At 44.2% G+C, this 21,058-nt stretch overlaps 1 protein-coding gene across 6 annotated transcripts in view; it reads right to left on the reverse strand.

Annotated features, from left to right (window-relative positions):
• Nucleotides 1-18,882, reverse strand: part of RAPGEF1 (Rap guanine nucleotide exchange factor 1) — an 87,136-nt gene extending 68,254 nt beyond the window's left edge. For 2 of the 6 annotated variants that reach the window (XM_054220377.1, XM_054220376.1), the window contains exon 1: nucleotides 10,045-10,371. In XM_054220377.1, coding sequence (XP_054076352.1) covers nucleotides 10,045-10,072 — 28 coding nt within the window. In that variant the 5' untranslated portion in view covers nucleotides 10,073-10,371. Of the gene's footprint in view, nucleotides 1-10,044; nucleotides 10,372-16,897; nucleotides 17,138-18,709 lie in introns of those variants that run through there. The other 4 variants (XM_054220383.1, XM_054220382.1, XM_054220380.1 and 1 more) reach the window with 3 other exon arrangements.
• Nucleotides 18,883-21,058: the final 2,176 nt, after the last annotated feature.

Genomic DNA, 21,058 nt, shown 5'->3' on the forward strand with positions numbered 1-21,058 from the left:
TGAATTCACGTCTTCTGGTTGTGTATTAACACAATAATCGTGTATTATCTTAACCTCAGTCTATCATTTTGCTTCCACAGACGCACAGGCCACAAAGGGAATTCCAGAGTTCAAGCCCATTCTCTTCCTGGATCATAAAAATCACAGCGTAACCGTATCACACAAAAGGTCACCCACTGGGACCTGATGCAAAACAAGGAAAAACAAAACAAGGAAACCAAACAAGGAAACAGAACAAACAAGGAAAATCCTTAAACATAGAAGCAAAATCTTTGAAATCATCAGTCCATCCAGTTAAGTGCTGTTAATTCATAACGATCTTGATTCTTATAACTAGTTCTAAATTTTCAACAAACTATGTGTCATTTTATTTAAAAAATACGACCTACATTTGAATTTCTGAATAAGAGCACAGATGTACACAATGCTTTGCATGTTAAATACGTGGCTTTCTAGTGGCTTCGATTTCACACGTGCCCACTATTTCAATGGTAAATCTGTTCTGACATTGCTTATTGTTACCGGATCTAAAAAATATGGAGACACAGAGAGTGCCTAAAATGGGAGTTTTGATAGCAAACAGGCTATCTGCAGAGAGGCTCAACAGAGAAGGAAAAAAGAGGCCGATCACTCATCAGTCAGACTCTTTTTAATCAGGTTGAAACGCTTTGCTGCAGAGAGGGGGGTTCAATCTCTCCAATCCACATTCCCATCGCTCATGCTGCTTTCTTAATTAGCAGCAAGTGGACAACAGCTGTCAGTAGCCTGGAGGCCAGAAAGTTATCAGGAAAAAAGGGGCACGAGTTAAGGAGGGAGACATGGGGGCCACAGATCGGGTCTGTTAAATGCACGTGTAGTCCATGCACGCAAGAGATCTGGGCACAGCCAACATGGCATACTGACACACGGCCCCGACAAGTGACAGCGAGAGGACACTCTTCCTGCTGGCTTCAGCTTGGTTGTTTTAACATATGACTAATTGCAATTCAATCTTTTTTTTATTAGTATTCCCATAACAGGAAAATTTAAACTGAGAATAGAAGGAAATGGGAAAGCCATCCTAATGTCTCGATGGAAATACATAGGGGTCAACTCAAAGGCCCGGCATAATAGTCTTCAAGACTGTTCCTGAGGTTTTAAGCATAAAAGTTGAACTACAGGAGAGAGGGGCGAGAAAAGATCTTTTACCTAAACAGCAGAGAGAAACTCTAGCAGAACATACAAACTCAATCAGAGACAACCAGAAGCCATAACCTTAAATAGCACCAAAGACAAAAACTCTACTCAGTCATTATTATTATTAGGGTCTTAAATCCTGTGAGCCCAAGTCATTGGCCCAGGTCACCTTATTGTGCCACATACTAGCCTAATGTGGGATCAAAAAGAAACTTCTGTCCTGAAGAGGTGGTACCCTCTGGTCAAGCCACGTGCTTATCTCACAGCACAACTCCCTGACTCTCTGGATGATCACGAGTCTGTGGATGATCAAGAAATAAAACAATTGCTTCCCCGCAGGACGTACTGATTACTGTCATTTGTGGCAATGGAGGAACTCAATGCAATTGTATGCAAGAAAATGTACTATTAAAATTTCCCACTGCCCATTTGTTGATCACCCTAACTTCAACTTCTTCCAAAAAGCCAGGCTTCTTTCAAATTTGGCTTTAACCTACCCAAAAGCATAGATTTGGAACAATTTTCTGAGGCCTGTCTGGCAGGCTGCAGTTCTGACAGTTCTAAATATAGACCAGTTTTCTGAGCTTGAACCTACACAAGGGAAGCTGGGCTGAAGATGGAAGCGTTTCCCCAAGCTGCCAGTAGACTAGCAACACATTTAAAAACCCTCATCAAATTAAGTGCTTAATTACAACTCAGACTTTGAGACTCTGGAAATTAGGATAATCTTCTGGGAAGTTTATTAGTCTCCCACAAAAGACATTGCAACATAGAAGCCAAAAAAAGCACAGAGCTTGGAGAGCATTAGCCCATCAAATTACACCTTATACTGGATTCCTCACCCTAATTCCTGGAGAATATGAAGTGAGATCCATAACTTAATGTCAGATTCTTGAGCCTCAGTGAAAGATTAGGATCAACATAACCAGGAGGCTAAATAATGAACAGTAGTCTCTTGTAAAAGGTTGAGAAACATTTGTTGAGAAGAGCTGACAAAAAGCTAGCTGTGCACAGACCTTCTTGCACTTGACTTGGTGAATGTACTAGAGGCAGGGCCACAAAGGGCACTGCTTGGAGAAGGTCTCAACGTAGCCATTCACACAGCCACCTAAATTTTGCCAGCAAACCGTGTCTACAGCCTTGCCAGCCCACTCCATTCCTCTAGGTGGCATGCTCTGTGCACACAATATTACCTGCATCTTCCCACAAATGGAGAGATGCCACCACTACACAGCAGTACGTCTTCTACACTCACTACCTAAGGAGTCTCAAATGCCTTAAAAACATGAACTAACAACCCACTTACAGCATATACAGCTCCAGTGATAAAGTGAAAAGCCCACAGAAGCTTATGGAGAAGTAGATACCATCTGACCAAAGTAACAAGTTAAATCATACCAGTACATGAAACAAGGGCAGAAGTTGTACTCACTATTCTCACCTCACTACAGACAGCATTTTCCATCACCGCCCATCATGAAGTCAAAGTACAGAATAAACACTTGCCCAATGCTCTAAAAATGTAAAGCTCTAGATAAACACTAAGCATTACACGTCTTCCTTTTTGATTCATGAAATTATTGCATCGAGGGAAATTGAGTCTTGTTCTCAAAATAAGACAGAACATCCCACATTTCCCACTGCTACCACCCTCATGAGCAGTGGGCCGAGAACTACATTCGGCAGCAAGAGAAGTTTTGCTGCTTTGGCAAGATGTGCATGTGTGGCCCTTCGCTGTGACATACGTACCGCTATTTGTTGGCACATCCCTATACATCTCCAGGACAACCCCGCTGAATCAAAACCCTGTGACACAGGCTCTTAGACAGGATGCACTACAAGCAACATGACTGTATGCATCAAAAAAACGTGAATTAAGAGAAACAAAGGGCAGCGAGAAGAAGAAATTGTGTCCTGGTATCAAAGACAACAAGGAACAATACAAAATGAAAAGCAACTCAAACACAGAGCTCAAATGAAGAATGAAGGAAGGAACTGAAGTTGGGTTGGAAGTATCTCAGAAGCTGAGCTAGGGAACTACTACACCGGGTTCACCTGTGCAATGCATCAGCTAGAGGCGGAAAGGTCTTCCCCTCCAGCCGTTTATCTCTCAGCTTCCGGACAGGTTCACATTTGGAGCACGGTAGTTCTTACTTACTCTTTTTTTTTTTTTGAGCCAAAGTCAGCAGTTTGCTACAGCCACCTGAACCCCGGCAGAGCCCAGCGGAGCCCTGCACCGCCTCTGATCAGAGGGATTTGGGCCAAAATAATAATTTATTTTTCCAGAAAATGTCAACTACAGAAATTAAATGAAATGTCCATTAATTCAAAATAAACTTTTTGGTGGAAAGTTATGGAAATCTATGCATCAGTCTCAACAAAAGCCAGCTCTGGGATTAAAAACAGCGACAGGCTATACCAAAAAAGCCCCAACTTACCGATTAGGAGACGCAGGACAGGGAGAGGACAGCATTTAAGGCGCATGCCCCGTCTAATACAGGCCTTGGTAGAAATCCAGTCTAAGTAAAACTGGTGCTACAATGCTAGGAAATGCTAAAAGCCATGGAGCCAGTTGAGATGCCTACTTACAGAGACAGAAACTGCTACATCAACTCAACACAGGATAAATCAAATAAAGTTGTACCCTGGAGCAAGACTCTGGGGAGTGTCCAGACAAGCCTTCACAAATATTAACTAGCCTGAAGTTAAATACCTCTCTGTAAACTATCTTACAGACTTTGACACCGTAAGAACCTGAAACTTTTTCCAATATAAAATTCCAAGCAAGTGAAACTATGAAAGCAGTTCTTGATACAGTTTAATCACACTTTGGTGCTGATCACTTAAGCTCGCGTTGCTTCCTACTGATATTAAGGCTTTCACAAGATTTTTCATATGGCTTACTCATAATGAACAGCTGCTCTGGCAACTGCTGGAGTCAGCACGTACTTCCTGCCTTGAAAAACAGTCATCAATATATCTCAGTATAGAAAATCATACTCTCTTCAAAACAATTCATGACAGGGTTTAGATATCAACTGGCTACATGCCACCGACACTCCCTTGAACAACGGTTACACCCTCTATACAGCTAAAAATGAAATAGCTGAAAGGGAAGACGTTTTATACGAGTTCCCAGGGTAAAACACATCGAAGAAGCACTAGTCTGGCACTGACATTGTTCTACTAAAAGAATAAATATCTCAGTCCAAATCATATTTCCTTCACCACCTTCCCAGACTTGCTCAAGAAGAAAGTCCATGTGAGCTTTCCTTTTCCACTTCTGGTGCTCTCTTACCAGAACAAAATCCCAGCATTTTAAAAAACTATGAAACAAATCAGAAGTTCTGCAGATTATGATGTACCCTTTTGTTAACATGGCTTGTAGTGCCAGTGAGACCATCTGCCAGCTAAGGAGAGGTCTGAAACCCTTTCAATGTTGGCTTTACGCTGGATACAGATGTTGAGTGATCTGCCTGTACAGCGAGTCCTTAACCACAGAGATCTCCTCGCGTAGCAATGCTGCTCACAATGCTTCCACAGTGAGACAGGGTGTCAAGACAAACATCATTGTACTAATTGCATCTGTTGATTAACCAGCCCAAGAACAGCCTTGTTTCAATCACAGGCTTTATAAGACAGTACTGAAACGTTACTTTAAGTGTTGAAATGGATGAGTCAACAGACAAAATACAAAAGCATTTGTAAGGAGACTCTCACTGGAGTAACTTGATAAGCAGCACTGCTACACGAAATGATGGTCTTTATTGACATCGCTTGCTTATATAGTCCGTAATTTGGTTTTATGTTTCAGCCTTGGTTTTTTGCAAGCTTTCCAGTCAAAGCTGGGCAAACACACGTGTACCGTTACCTTTGCAGAGGCGAAAGATGGGTAAAGACACGTAACCAATCTGAAAATAATTTTAAAAGTTGTATTAGATGCAAACCCTTCTCACTTGGGGAGTTTCCAATGGCTCTCCTCCGTATTTTGGAAGCTTTCCTTGACCTTGTGGAGTGAAAGACCATTCAAACCACAAGGTAAATGTAACAGTGGGGGGTCAGGGGTCAGACCAATGCAGAAAACACTGGCTGCACACCACTGGCAAAGCCTCTCCTTCTGTTCTTACTCGGAGTGCCAGTGAAATGATCTCTGCGACGCCACGTAAGGTCAGTAGATTCAGGTTACTGAAAGAATGACATTTTAAACCTGGTATTTCTCTCATCCAAAACCATCCGCAATTCATCTTTGAAGGCTGAGGTTATTCATTCTGGGGGAACTATCCACCAACCAGTTTCTATTTCCAATCTAGGTCCTCACGCTTGCAGCTAGTCAAGAGCTCAGTCTGGCAGAGGTTTTGGTTCCCTCTGCTCTCACCAGAGGCCACGCTAACACGCAACAGTCTCCCACAGAACAGGCTTTAGAATGCATTTGATGACAACTCCATGACACAAGGCAGGTCTGCGCTAAGGAAACCGGCACCAATTTACCAGCTAACATTTCCCGTAGCCCAAGGTACATAGAGACAGACCAAGTTATGAACCGCCTTTACGGGGCTGGGCCTTTGTTCTTTACATCTTCTTGCACCAGGAACTGCTGCGTGTGGCTTTGCCCCACCGTGATTTTTTGAAGTAGGATAAAACCTAAGCAAAACCAGAATGCACAACAGGAAAAGGGCATAAGGACTCCAGTATTTCCCCCAAAATACACATAAGCAGAAAATGGTCAGCACTGACTTGGGGCTCCTAAGCACACTTGCTCATTAGCCCGGCTGCTGTTCTGTTCGATACTTGTCACAGTCAAGTGTGAAACTCCAGAGAAGCACACGGTCAAGTGAGTCAATGCCCTGGGTTCTGCGAGTCCTTCTCCTCGACTATTACAGCTCATCCTTTTGCTACAGCCCTGCCCCTTCCAGCAAACCATTTCCTACCAACTGCTCATTTGCTACGAAAGCGGTTTGCTCCATTCACTCGCCCACACTATCTACCAGCACGAAATTAATTTACATCTCCATCTCCCAGAGCAGGTATCTCTGTTCTGCAGGGGCTCCAAATAAGATATGTCCTTCACTTGCAATTATCATGCAAAATACCCCAAAATCCAGGCAGATAAGTTGCCTCCTGCGTTTCACCCAGAAGCCAAAGCAATTACTGCAAAACTTGCAGCTTGCATCAGTAAACACAGCAATGTTATCATTTTGGTTTAACTAATTTTCAATTTTGAGGACTGTGTAAAAACAAAACCAAACAAAACTCAAGTGGATTTCTCCTGACAAGCAAATTGTTGAACTGGACAAAAATCATATTTTACCCGCTGCAGAGGAGAAATTCTGGAGATTCTTCAGCTGATATGATTCAGGATAAAGGGTATTTTACAGCTGTACAAGTGAGAATATTTTGGGAAAACAGATATGTTTTTAAATCCCTCTAGTTCATTCAATAAAATATAAACATCATAGCTTAAAATAATCCTGACAGAAAAGCAGGACAGACCTTCCTAACCAATACAGTACAACCGTGTACTGCATCAAAACTATTCTCTACTCTCTGCTTGGGTACACTAGCATGGATGAAGAAAAAGAAACCATTTAAATAGAAGAGCAGAAGCATCTCTACCCAGACCCATTTGTTTTACTCTGCAAGTATTGACAGATGAGTAATGAAAACTCTGCTGCAGACACAGGCCCTTCTTCAAGGCAGCATCAGTTAATAAACCACAACCACAGCTGCAAAAATATTAAGGAATTTAACTAAATGACTCCGTCAAGGGCACAGGATTGCACAAGGAGCCAGTTTTTGTGCTTTGTTATCATCCCAAAGGTTAAGATCATTGTGTGCAGCATCAACACAAACCAGTGTTACTTTTCTGGATGTAAGAGCTTTGAATAACAATGTCGTCAAAGGTATACTAGTAAGTACTAATATTTCTAGCATGATTCTTTCTCCATTATGATAACACTTGAAACTTAGTATACTGTGCTCCAAAGCTTTTAGCTGTGAAGTACCTCATCAAACAAACCCCGCAGCCTGTTTACCTCTCCCCACAGGACAAGCTGCAGCACTGGTAACATTTCCAAGAATGTTTTGCATGAGTTACGGACTTGGGATGCCAGTCTCTGATCAGGTCCTCGATCAACAGCCACGTGAACAGCACATGCATGCTGGGAATAGTTTCAGAATCAGTCATGCTTTCACTTGATGCGGGAATTTTTTTTTATATATTTCCAGTGGAGCTCCATCAGACTGGGTGACCAATGGCTGTAACCTTAGATGCTGTTATTTACACCAGCCCCAAGTACTTACAGAACTTGAGAAGTATCAAAACAATGACATAAGTGATCAATAACTCTGCAACATTGTTTTTGTTGTTACTAACACTCTTACACACCTTGTTGCTACGCTCTCTTAGGATTTATAGAAAAACTCACCTGCGCAGCTGCCAGAAATAATCCCTCAGATGTTTCCTTAGATTTTCCTTCTCTATCATGTTAACTTCAGCCAGAACAAAAAGCGTAAAATACCCATTCGGGTTGTGAACACAGATAATTGTGGTAAACTGCCAGGTAAGCATTTTTTCCTTACGCACGTAGTAAAAAGCCACAACAATCCCAACAGCCCCAGGTAACAACGCAGGTTACACCGATGTCTGGTCCAAATGATGGGTTTTATCCCTTGGACCTTGGCTCTGCCTAGGCTTCCAGCCAAATGGAAGCTCAGCAGAGCTCTCCTGTGTATCACTTGCGGTATACCTGATGTCTCCAGGGAGCCCTAGAAGTATTACAGTGAAATGTACACCTCAGATTTGAGGTCTAATGAACAAGGCTGTAATTCAGGGTAAAACCTAAGAGTAAAAGCTGCCAACGCATATTTAAAGAATTTATACAAGTGCTTTCACCCGAGACAGACAGGAGCAAAACCATCTTTGTTTAAAGACTACCTGGAAATATACACAGTAATGAGAAACAAATTCTCTCTTTGCAAGGTTTTTAAGAGTTCATTTGCCCTGCCATTTTTACCAGGATACTTTGGATTTTAACAGCAAGACACCCATTCACTGCCTTCAACTGGCTCCTCTGAGCTGTCCCAGGACACACATATTTTTCCACAAAGGATTTTGCTTTTCCTTGGCATTCCCCATGCCAGGCCAACCAGTTCACAGTTCAAGCAGTCTTTGTTCTAGCAGCAAAGGGAATAAAAAAAAAAATTATCAGTGTTTTTACCTTTCAGCCTGATGCCAAATCACTGGCTAATGGAACACAATACCTCGTGTCTCCCTGGGCCAAGCAGCACAAGGGAAAGCAAAGAAATTCAACTTTAAAAGGTCTAGTGTCTGTTTCATCTTTGGGAACTAACAGCAAATTAGATGAAAACGTTGCCAGCTCACAGACCCGCCACCAGCAGCGGGGTTAATATTAAGTGAGCTCTTGCAGGCATCCCCTTTGTGGTACGTAGGGTTCTCTCAGCAGTGACTTGTACGCGAGACGGGATTTTTTTGGAGGCACAAGGCCTTCTCCTGACCCTGGTTTCCTCTCCAGAGTCACGCAGTCCGAGGGGTGGACACGGTGGCCAAAAAGCACGTTTGCATTAGCACTGCGAAAACCAGGCATGCCAAAGCCAGGGTGGCAGGGAAGATAACTATAGTATCAAGCAATTTCTAAAATCTCTTTGAACAGCTTCCCAACAGGACAGAATCTGCCCGAGGCTGGGATTCATCTCCCTGAAACTTAGCGGGGTAAATGCTAACATTAGGGTCTACGCTAGTCACGGGCACCACAGGCTTTTCCTACAGTCTCTGATGAAAGACGGGCATTTCCAAACCAATATAACCAGTACTAAATCCTTTTGATAACGGCTGGACTCCACGAGGGACTAGAAAATTTTAGAACAAAAATTATACCTAAACAAAAAATACTGTAGACTTTATACACACAAAATTGTATCTATTTCAGTATAGGTGCAATTTTGAGCCAGCTTCACAAAAAATGACTAATTCTGAGCAAGGATATTCTCAAATCACCATAAATCTCTCTTTTATGAATTTATCTTACCTTCATAAATTTAGAGGCAAAAGATTAAATGACACAATCAGTTTTTTACTAATGCAAGCATGCTGGTGCAAGAAGTTTAGTGGAGAAATGAGAGAAATTTCGAGGCAATAAAGAATTTATATCTGTTCATTCTTAACCTTGCCTATACATAAACATTGCGTCAATTAATCCAGAAGAGGTTAAACTAGAATAGCTCACTGTGAAATTTTCTCATATTTTTTCCAAAATATAGACAGATTTATCTCATGCCTGTGAATTTTACAGTGCAAGATAAACTAATATGAGACAAGTTTAGACTGACAAAATGCCTATGCAACTGAATGAGCCTGAGATCACAACCTGAGTTAAATCACCAAACAACAAACTACATCATCCAAGTCTTATTTAAAAAAAAAAAAAGTATTTTTCTGTGAGCAGCAAAACTAATGAAACTCTATCTATTCTTCTTCCAGCACAAGAAATCTAGCTTCCTCACATCTCCCTTGGCTCCCCTCTGAACAAGAAGAACCATGTGTGTTAGTGGTTTTGAAATGACACGTGTACCAGTTGACACTGGACTGCCAAATGGAGTATGGGACAGCTACATTTTCCCTTTTGCCATACTGAAGGCACTATTTGTGGTCTCTTTGTTCTACTCTGTCTTCTTCAGAAAACATGCAGGAACTTAAATAAGTTTCTAATATCAATTCCTCTGCAAAGTTTGGCTGAAATTGGTGAATAGGTCCGAGAGTTCTAACAGAGGATGGATGAATCATCACTATTTCCTTATGAAAAGATGCTACAGATTAAGTAAGAGAGGTACAGGCATAAGCAGCAAGCTTACCTCTGAGCAGATGCCCCAAGTTATGCATCAAGACTCCGTGGTTCCTCTTTAAAGGGATGCTGTACACCTGAATATCACAAAATTGGCCGTATTTGAGAGAGCCAGCTCACTGTAAACAATGTACTTAAAATACCATTTCTTATGTTCATTAGAACATTTTAACAGGGTGGTTCTACAACTTTTTGAAGTGTCTCTCCTGTAAACTACAACAGCGCGGACTGACAGAGCAGGAGACAGAAGTGCCACTGTTTCCAGTGACAAAGAGCAAACAGCTATTCACAGAGCAAACAGGAAAACTAAGCTGAAAACAGAGAAACTCCCCACCTCAGTTTCTGTCCGTTATGTTCTCCTAGGTATTGCTCATAAAGATACAAGATTTTTTTTTTTTTTTTTTTAAAAAAAGGTCATTTGACTTTCAGGTGTCTTTTTGGGTACAGAAACCTTCTCCCATAGAGCAGCCCTAGAGAAGCAATTCCAAGCAGTAGAAGAGTAAACTCAGCCCCTGCACCGCTCTTACTGTGCTCCACCAAAAATCTGGCATCAGACTTAACGTATGATTTCATGTGACCTTTGCAAGGATATTTATACAGATAAACCACCTCCTGCACAAACCAGTGCTCTACGTTTTCTGTAAGTCCCTGTAAATTCATAGACCTGCTGGCAGACCTCCCTAGGTCCTCAAACGTATTACTCTTGAATATAATTCAGTTTAAAGCTTCTTTTAATTAGAAAAGAAGAAACCATACACTTTAAAAAGTTAAGATGGAAAAAAAAATGGAGCTACGTAATTTCTCTGTATACGGAAGTTGCAGCACACATCGCTCCCACTAGAGAAATGCAAGGTTGCATTGTTAAGCACATCCACACTTTATCTCCCCATGCTCAAATTGACAAACTTCACACAGAGCACAAAATGAAAGGATAATATATCACCTCAAGGAAAAACGTGTTTTAAACAATATTGTCCTGCTAACTGAAGCCCACCATCGGATGGATTCACTGATCACTGCTATCTACGACTGGTTGGAATATACCGTACAACCAGAACTAAAATATTGACTTCCCTGGGTGCCCTCTATTACATGATGTTTGGTTCGTAAAGGAAACTTTCTAAATATGGAATTAAATCCTGAGGCTATTTTACCACCTCTTGGGCAGTATGGACAGAAGCACAATAAAAACATCAAAAGGTAGGGGATAAAGCAACGCATGCTGTACATTGTGAACACGCTCCTTTTGCTCCCATTTTTAATAATTAAAGACTACCTGCAACAGACAGATCGTTTAACAGATATATAGTCTGTTGCTAGAATATTCAGTTTCTTGGTAGAATTCTATCAAAGTTTAATCAACCAACTCAGTTGCAGCACCTGCTTACTCCAACTTTACCAACTATGGGTAACTATTCTTTGATTTTAACCTCTACTTATTTTTTCCTTTCTTTCCAGAAGCCTAAAAAGAAAATTCTCATCTATTTTCTTTCAAAACCCAAGGTTTTTGTACATGTGAGGGATGAAATTAAAGATCTTGTTTAGAATATAAATGGAACTGGTTCAGTGAATATGTTAAGTACTCAACAAAGGGCATCCCCGCATGAAGCCTTCAGAGACAAAGAACAAGAGCACGAGAGTGCAAGCAGGCTTTAACCTTTCTCCCTCAGCAGAATAATGACTTAATATTTCCTTAGAGGCACCGACGGCCGCACCAAGATGTTAACTTGAATCACAAAACACACGGTATTTTCACGACACCAGAAAAGCTCTACCCAAAGCAGCAGAAACCATCACCCAGGTAAAGTAAGATAATGGAAAACTTGTGTTTGCTTAATTCAAAGAGCCTCAGCCCCGTAAGTAAGAAATCTCTTCTTCGGGTGCTCAGTTGACCCTCTCAGTGGTATGAAAGGGGAACCAAAAAAATATGAAAGAAACGTCAAACCAACATGCTAGCCAAGCCTTAGAATCCCCATACAGCTCTTGTCAATTTTCAAATCTTTAAGATTACTTTTCTAAATAAAATAAAATAGAAAGCAAGTGTAGGAGAACCGATTCTCCCAGATACCATTGATATTGTTTCTTTTATCAGTGTCAATGTCATGCACCACAAGAAGAGACTGGAAATGTATTTTTAAGAGTGGATGCTATGGGTCAGGTAATGTAGCTGTAAATTTGTCAGGCTGCAGTAACGTGAATAGCAGAACTGCAGAACATTCCTTTGGCAGCACGTCCCAACCTGCAGGATTCCTGCAGCTTTTCCGGATTGCTGAAATTCATCTTCTGTCTCTTTGCCTTGGAACAGACTCCCGTGAAAGCTGCCAGGAGCCTCCTGCTTGCCCGCTTTCCCTTTTTTTCATCCGTCTGTCTTTTCCTATCTGCCCTACTTGCATGCAACTGAGCCCACCATTTCTTCCTCTTCCAACATCCAGGGCTTGGGCATCCTCTCACTCCTTTTCTGGTCTTTCCAGACATTCCATCAACATCTCCACTTGTGATGTCTCTTTTTCCTTCTCCAGCCACCTTTTTATACTTGCAAAGGTGAATAAATCTAGTGTTCCTCCAACCAGCTCTCCCTTTTCCTCTAATCTCGACTAAAGCACCGAGAACGACACAATGTTCTCTATTACCATCCCTCATTATGTTCTACAGTATTTCTCAACTGTACACCATGAAAGCCAAGCTTTGGTTATTTAGACAAAACTGACAAATAACAAAGCCAATATTCTTGCAATAGCTACATAATTTTAATACTCCTTCCATGCTACTTCCATGACAATGACTGAATCCCATAGTTTGCTAATGTTAATAAAGAAAAAAAGACAGATGTAACGCCAAAGCAGAATTTCCCAAATACTCAGGCACTTACAGCACAATAAATTTTGAATTGTTTTCTGAGAGAAAAGCCTATTCTGTCACAAATTTGAGAAGCTGAAGGATCCCTCTCCATGCACAGTTCTTCCTCCAGATAATCTAAAGTCTCCACAAGCAAAATACGGACTGGGAGGATTCATTTCACTGCTAAGCAACAGTACACAGAGGTCAACAGCTCTGCAAACCAGCAGAACACCCCAAAGCTCCATATTTCTAGTTTCAGCAGAAAAACGTTGGGATGATTTGCCTTGGAAAATGGAACAAGTTATATCCTCTACATGTATCCAAACTATGCAAAATGATGGGTGTGGTGAGGAGCCGGGGAGAGGAAGGCGGCTATTAAATCACCTTACCTGTAGCTCTGACATGTAATTTGTTGTTTATAACATACTACATATTTTCTGGAGTTTTATCTGGCACAAAGACAGGAGATGCTCTCTATCATCTTACCTTTGCTGGGGTACAAGGATCTTCCAAATTTGATGCTATGGTAACAAACAATTCCAGCTGTCACCTCTCAGCAGCCCAACTGAGGACTATTTAGACATAGTCCCATAATACACATAATGATTGAGTGCTTGAATTAAATCTCATTAGCCAGCAAATGCCTCTGCCAGGGAAAGGTATAACATCTCTCTAGTTTCTTTAAAATAAAGTCTAGAAAGTTAACACTTCACATTCCTCCACTTGCAGTTCAGATCCTGTAGGCTTCTGAAGTGAATGCTCTCCTTTCAAGGGATTTGTAAGTCAAGGGCAAAGTTCGTTTTGCCAATTCTACCCACAGGCTTTCAACTTTGTAATAAGTTAGGTGTTAATGTTTTGGGTTTGGTTTTTTGTTTTTGTTTGGGGGTTTTTTTGTTGTTGTTGTTGGATTGTTTTTTTTTTTTTTTTTAAAAGACCCACGTCTTTGCATCAGGGTCTATCTGCACATACAGACAGAGTTATCAGAACATCAGCTGAGGTATCAATCGCAATTCAAAACTCCCAAAAAGATGAACAAAACCCCAAGGAAACCTGAAAAAGTGGTCACAGCTTGACTCCCTTCCCTAGAAACAAATACCCAGGTTTCTTCCACTCACGTGATACATTGCAGTAGGTAAAGCCACGCTGACAGGCTACAGGTCCCTTACACATAGGAAATGTTCTCTGCAAGTGAAGCAACAGACCTCCACGAGGGACATTTGTGTTACCAACTTGACTGACAGTGAACTTCCACTCATCTCTCTGCTTACCAGGAGGTTAGCAAGAGACAGCAAGAGTTACCACCACATAAAAATCACACCAATAGATATATTTAGTCATTGTGGTTCAAGGAAAACGATTGCTTGCACTGAAAATAAATTTAGCAATTGTTTCCAGTTTCTGCTTTTTCACTGACTAAGGCACAACGCAGCTGCTTCGCATTCCAGGAGACTTCAGCTGTCTTTTTTCTCCACTCCTTGTCCTCTTCCTTCGTACAACTGCTATGACCATCTCAATTTTGCAGCAGTTATCCTGCAGGCTACATTTCTGAACACTCCAGTCTTGAAGCTATGCATCAGAACACCTGTCAGGCCTACGCCAACTTAGAAAAAATGCAAAATTCTGCTCTTTGTGCCATTTTGTAGGAAACATTAAATAGTCACCATCTTGTACCTATACTTTCCCTCTACACAAAACTAGACTGAATTGTTGATACTTTTTAAACAAGTTACTCACTATCCGAGCAGCATATAGTAGGAAATGTAGTAGGTGCTAAAAGCCCAAGTAAGGAAGAATTGGAACTGAATTGCCTTTAGGGATGCGAAGCGAGTCTTTAGAAGAATTTAATTTTCAGATACCAGGACAAGACATTTCAAGGAGAGTTTTTACTTCATTTGAAAACCACCAGCAGAGCACTTACACTGGTCAACTGCAAAACTTCTAACTTGAAAGCCCTCACTTACACTGAAGAACATGGTACAGTGGTGAACGCACAACTGAACCGAGACAGAGGTCTGCCTAGTAACTCACCTAAGCATACCTTAGACAAAGAGAAACTCCAGAAAACTGTACAGGTGTAAAAATTATGCAGGATAATTTCCATAAAATGATCCAAGAGATGACGACAGTTCAAAACATATCCTCCCCCAAAATAAGACCCCTGGGAAACTTCACGTTAATACAAAAACATTCACAGACGCACAATTCAGAATCATGTAAATTGGCGTGGAAGAACTCTGAGCAAACATTAAGTTCCTATAAAGACGGGAATAACCCGGCCTCCTGAATCATTTCTTCTGTTTTGCCATTCTCCTTAAGAACACAGTTTTCCTGGGATTACCTCTAGATGTTTATACCATCAATACTAAAGGAGAAGACTTCAGATTTGCTATCAGACAAATGCTTATGAGCAAAAGGTGAAGACAACAGCGTTTTCATTCTGCTGGGAATAAATACATCCAGTTGAGTCCTGATCAGAACAGAGATAACTGACTGCACTCTAGGTAGCCAACGCTTGAAACGGTTATCTCAAACAACCTTTAGCAGACAGCTATTGAAAAGCAAGTTTACAAGGGATATGAAAACCCTGCAAGAAATTACAAGATTAAGATTGAAAACATCAAGTAGACTAAACCTTCGAAGTATGGCACCCATATGTTCTTTGGTTTTAATACAGGACATTCTTGAATGGACCTGTTTCATGGAAGAGCTTTTGTTTCAGACCTGATGGTGTCTGACTGCTCCCTTATTCTCCCTGATTGATGCAGAATAGTTCAGCTCCCTGGAGCACATAATCCATCAGGTAAATAAATACAGGAGTTCATGTATTGCCATGGTAACAGGAAACCCAAGCAGAATCTACGACCTTCTCCACTCTTTCTTGGCATCACTATTTTGGATTTTAGATCAAAACTATAAGACTAACTAGTGTGAGAGCAAATATTTTCTGAAAGTGAAGATGAAAAGTCACAGTTCTAGAGTAAAGAAAAGCCAACGTTGGATGCCATTCCTTCTCTGCAAGTCAACGCAGGTTCTGCTTTCAAAAAGTATATGGAAGTCTCCTGGCTGGAGCCTAACAAAACAGGGGGTCTGAAACTAGTGAAAACAAAATACACCGTCTTATTCTACGTTACCAGATGGCTGCTCCTCACTCCAAAGCAGTGCTCTGAATTGCTCTACAGTGACCCTTCTGTTGATTAAACAGCAGTACTGAGAGGCTCCAGAGGGAGTCGTGTCCACTCTTCTTGGTGGACAGGATGGTAGCTCTTATCTCTAATCATGTATTATTGTTTTTTATTTAAGTGCCGACAAGGCGTTTCATTTAAGGACCCAGGGAACAGATGTATGTAAGATGTCTAGGGATCTAACGCTGGACGGTAACACTTTTCTTCCCAGCACTCTGACTAGATAGACAAGAGAGTCAAACCAAATCCTAGGCCAACTCCCAGGTTTGTCAAGATGGCTTGTTATCAGGCAACAGGCTATTTTATTTACAACATAATGGGTTTTGCATGTATTTCTGTTCCCATAAGAAAAAAACCAAGTTCAAATGTACACAAATACACAGACCTTAGACCTCATAGCATTTGTTTCATGACTCTGTATCCTTTGTTCTGCTACTGTATACATTTTGACAGATATTATCCCAGAATTACTGTGGTATTACAGACAGTGTTTATTCGGTAACGCTATTAACCGAACTGTTTGTGTCAATCAGAAGTTCAAACACTCAGAAACAGTGATCAAGACTGTACTGCACTGAAACAGCTGGCTTCCAGCCCTCCTTCCCTCCCCTTCCCTGTCTCTTCTCCTCAGTTTATATTTGGACTAGATTTTTTTCTTAAATACCCTTCTTAAAAAAATTAAAGAAATGAAGGTACAAGCAGTTGAAAGAGAACAGTTTCCCAGATTTACAGTTTCTCTTGTTCAGTAAATCATCACTACGATACACACCCACTAGAAAGAATGCCTCCGCCACCAAGGCTTCACCCATTGCATCTTGAAAACTGTACATTTACAGCACTGACCTGGGGACGGATCCTGCATGATGTCTTGAGTTCTTCAATGGGAGTTCAGTGTGTTGCAAGGTCGGGTCTCTAGGTTGCGCAGCGTATGATTTTTGTATGGTATTTTTGGCCTTTCTGTTCTATTGTTTATGGAACCGCACTGCGTTTGTGTGTGTCTACAGAGTCATCTTCCCGCGTTTGAACTCTTCACGCTGCTTCGCTGGTGTGGAGTTATATTTACTATTCTCACAGGGTTATTTACTGCACGCGAATAAACAAAACGTGATCACTTATTTATACATCTGTAATTACTGTCTACAGTGCTATCAGCAGTTACTAAAATCCCAAGCCGAATTCACCTCTAGCATAAACAAGTGGCAATTATTTTAGAGCTGGACCCGGGTCTATATATGCTGCTAACACCTTCCTTATTCAGTTGCCCACTCCCCAGACAAGCAGTTGCAGTGATATACCAGTAAGCATTGAAAAGACATAGCCAAAATCCCAAAGCAAAGCGTTATGGTGCGATTCTATGTAAGGGATCGTGCATCAGATTAACCTATGATATTTCGGGCATAACATTTGTCCCATGATGTGATGCATACTTGCTAGACAGTAACTTAGCGCTAAGAGCTGGAAACATGCCTATGTACTGCACTTAAAAGCCGGCTGCCAGGCAGCCAGTCTGCTTATTCCTGGAGGCCGCTCCAGAACCCCTATCACAGGAGAACATGATCGTATATGGTGCAGTGCAGAAGCCAGAACAAACCAGGACCCAACGATCAAACCCAGAAAGCACTGCTACCAACTTTACTCCTTTGAAACAGGAATCTTTCCCAAATCGGTGGCTGCTGTCCTGGAAAGCCTGAACGCTGTACTTCGCACATCCTGCCTGAGACTGCTACCAGTTCCCCAGTAGGAAACTGCCTAGCTATTCCTTACAATAAAAAATACAAAACAGCATTGATTTTTCTCTGCTAATTAAATGCAACATAATTAAACTCAATAACTTCACTGCTTGATTTGCAAAACACTAATTGAATCTTTAAACGTACTACTCCCGCTACACGGAAAAAAAAGGGGCATTCAGCCATCTAAAGTGACAACTGAGAACCAGACACGACTCCAGAAGCACAGAGAGACAATATGATCCGTGCCTGAGCGTTTTCTTGTGAGAGCAGGAGGGATCCGGGCAGCCTCCCCCAGCTCTGGCTCCAGGCAAGCGCCCCAGGCAGAGGGGAGAGCTTTGCAAGAGAGAGGAAAAAATGAGCCGGTTCCCCTCTGACATTTGCCCACGGACTCATCTTTTCTGAACGTGCACAAACACCAGAAGAGGAAAGTTGGAGAAGTTGCAATTAATCATTGCGTGTAGGCCCCAAAGCGTTGCAGCACGCCCCGGCTTTGCTGATGCTTGGCTACATGGAAAGGACGGTAGCGGTGCGGGAAAATAAAATAAAGTAAAATAGGGAAAAAGGAAGCGGGGGGGGGAAGGGAAAAAGCAGAGGAGGAGACAAAAAACCTGACCCACAGGGCGCCGGGCAGCGCAGGGCCAGCCCCTGGCAGCGCGGCGGGGGCACCGGGCAAAGCATCCCCCAGCCCCGGCCCCGGCCCCGCTCCGCCCTGACAGGAGCCTCCCACCGGCCCGGGGCGCCGAAACCCACCGGCGCGGGGGGCCCTGCCCGCCTCCCCCAGCCCCGCCGGGCCGCGCCAGGCCCGCGGCCGGCAGCTCCGGCGGGCCGCGGCGGCGGGGCGGCGCTGAGGGGAAGGCGGCGAGCGCGGCCGCCCCGGCGGGTTCCCCCCCGCTGCCTCCCCGCGGCCTCCCGGCCCGCTCACCTGCTTTCTCGATCTTGCCGGACATGTCGGAACCGGGTGCTCGGCGCTCAGGCCCGGCCGCGCAGGTTGCCGGCTGAGCGGCCGCGGCGCGGGGCTGCCAGCCGCCGCCGCCTCCCGCCTGCTGGCCGGCCGGCCGGCGGCGATCCGGGAGAGGCGCTGCGGCGGCGGCGGCCTGTGGAGCTTCGGCGGCGGCGGCAGCGCCCGCCCCGCCGGGCCGTGAGGGGAAGAGGCGGCCCGGGGGCTCCCGCCGCACACGCGCTGTCCCGGGCCGCAGCGCCGCCTGCCGGCCGCGTCAGGGCACCGCCGCCACGGGCGGGGCGGGCAGGGCCGCGGGCAGGGCCCCGGAGCGGCGGCGCCTCGGGGGGGGTCCTGTCAGGGACCGGCGGCGCCTCCGGGGCGGGAGCGACGGAGACAGGCGGTGCCTTCGGCGGTGTCCCCCGGGAGCGGGGGACGGGCCGCGGCGGTGATAGCAGCGTCCTGAGGGAAGCCCGTCACCCCGGAGCTGCCGGTGTGGAGGGGCGAGGAGCGGGGCCCCGCAGCCGTGGAGCCCCGCGCAGCGTGTCGGGGCCGGGAGCGGGTCTCGGGAGGCCGCAGAGCCCCGGGCAGCGTGGCGGGGGATGCTCGGCCCCAGAGGGCCCCTGTGGGCCCAGCTCCTCTCCCCCGGGCCTCCACCGAGGGGACAGGGGAAACCCAAAGGAAAGAGACGTCTCGGGGGCAGCCCTGGGCCTCTTGGGAGGTTTTTCCCCACAAAGTGCAGGTTTTGGGAAGAGCAGGGACCCACCGTCCTGTGCTGCCCGGGGCTTGTCCCACTGATGCTCCTGGTCCTTTGGGAACTGCTTTGGCCTTCAGGCACGCTGAATTTTCACAAATTTGCTCCTACGGCAGAATCTTTTTCATAGAGGAGCCAGCAGCAAAATTACAATTAACCAAAGGGGAGCAAGGGTGGATTTGCACAAACACCATTATGTTTTTTAGCTTAGACCGGACACCGGTGCTGCTGCCACAGAGCATCCTGGCTCCCAGCATCGTGTGCGTTCCCCAGACACCAGCACACACGGCCATCTCGGCGGGTGCCAGGCCAGGGGCACCCACCATTGCTGCTGGAAGCCCGGCAGGAGCCGCGGGCAAGCGCTGTGCCCCAGCTCCCGGCTGCCTCACACCCACGCATGTGCCATGCCAACCCACAGGTTTGCCATCCCGACCCACGCATGTGCCATCCGACCTACGCGCTTTTGTTTTAACATGATCCCGGGAAGCGGTGGCAGCTCCCTGGGGAGAAGTGGGTTCCCTCTAGCGGGAAGCGACAGCAGAGCCGGTGGGGATGGCCCTAGGCAACAATAAAAGGATTACGGTCCTATTTGAAAATTAACTCATTTCTATGACTTAATTAGGGACAAATGTCACAGGAGTACTTTGACTTGCAGGTAATGCCCTGTGCTATGTGCCAGTAAATCTCTGAAGCCTGGTGAGCCGCCAGAGGCTGTTTACTTCTGCCTCTATCAAATAAATCATTCACGAGGCTGCTATTTCTGTAACACACAACTTATTTTAAAATGACTTCATCAGCTTGTTTAAACATCTCACACACCTGGGGCTGGGCACAAGCTATAGCAGGAAATCTCTAAGAGGGAGAGAATGCATTTTTCACTTGTTAATATTTTTTTTTTTTTTTAGATGCTTGTGGAGACTTCTGAGCGCATTTGCTCATAAATCTAAACAAAAAAGATTTGGGGACAGATTCTTCTCTCACTCACGCAGGTGTAAAAGGTGGCTGTCTTGTAGCCACGCTGAGCTGTGCTGACTCACTCTTATTAGTGAGTGAGAGTAACGAGGAGCTGCAGCGGGTGATGCTAATGCGAGCAGACCCGACTGTGAGTACACATGGGAAGCAGACAGATGAAGTAAGAAGCTGCTGTTCTTATGCCCTCCCTTTGCAGACTTGGGCCAGGAAGAGGGAGCGTGTGTGCAATAACGTGCGATATGAACAGAACAGCTACTAAATTGGAAGGTCTTTTCATAGTCTCTGATATAAAAAGCCCCATTCTGCCGCTGGTGTGTTGCCTTTGGGGGATGCTGGAGTTTCTCTTGTGCTTTCTGCATTAAGATGTAACTCGCAACGCCGGGAAAACCCGATGCTTCTAAATAGCCCATTAAGCCAGCCGGGGAAAAAAAAACCACCCCAGAGCTGATTGCGTCAGTGTGAACGTGTTGTTATGGACAGAGCCGGGGCCAGGAGAGCTGTGAAGGGAGACGTGACTTTTCATGATGTTACAGAGCAGTGTGAGATCCCGTGGGGATGTTTCTTGCTGCAGGCTGGGGAGAGAGGAGAGGGGATGACGGTATCTTGTT

The sequence above is a fragment of the Rissa tridactyla genome, chromosome 14, assembly GCF_028500815.1.
Source record: "Rissa tridactyla isolate bRisTri1 chromosome 14, bRisTri1.patW.cur.20221130, whole genome shotgun sequence".
Taxonomy (NCBI): domain Eukaryota; kingdom Metazoa; phylum Chordata; class Aves; order Charadriiformes; family Laridae; genus Rissa; species Rissa tridactyla.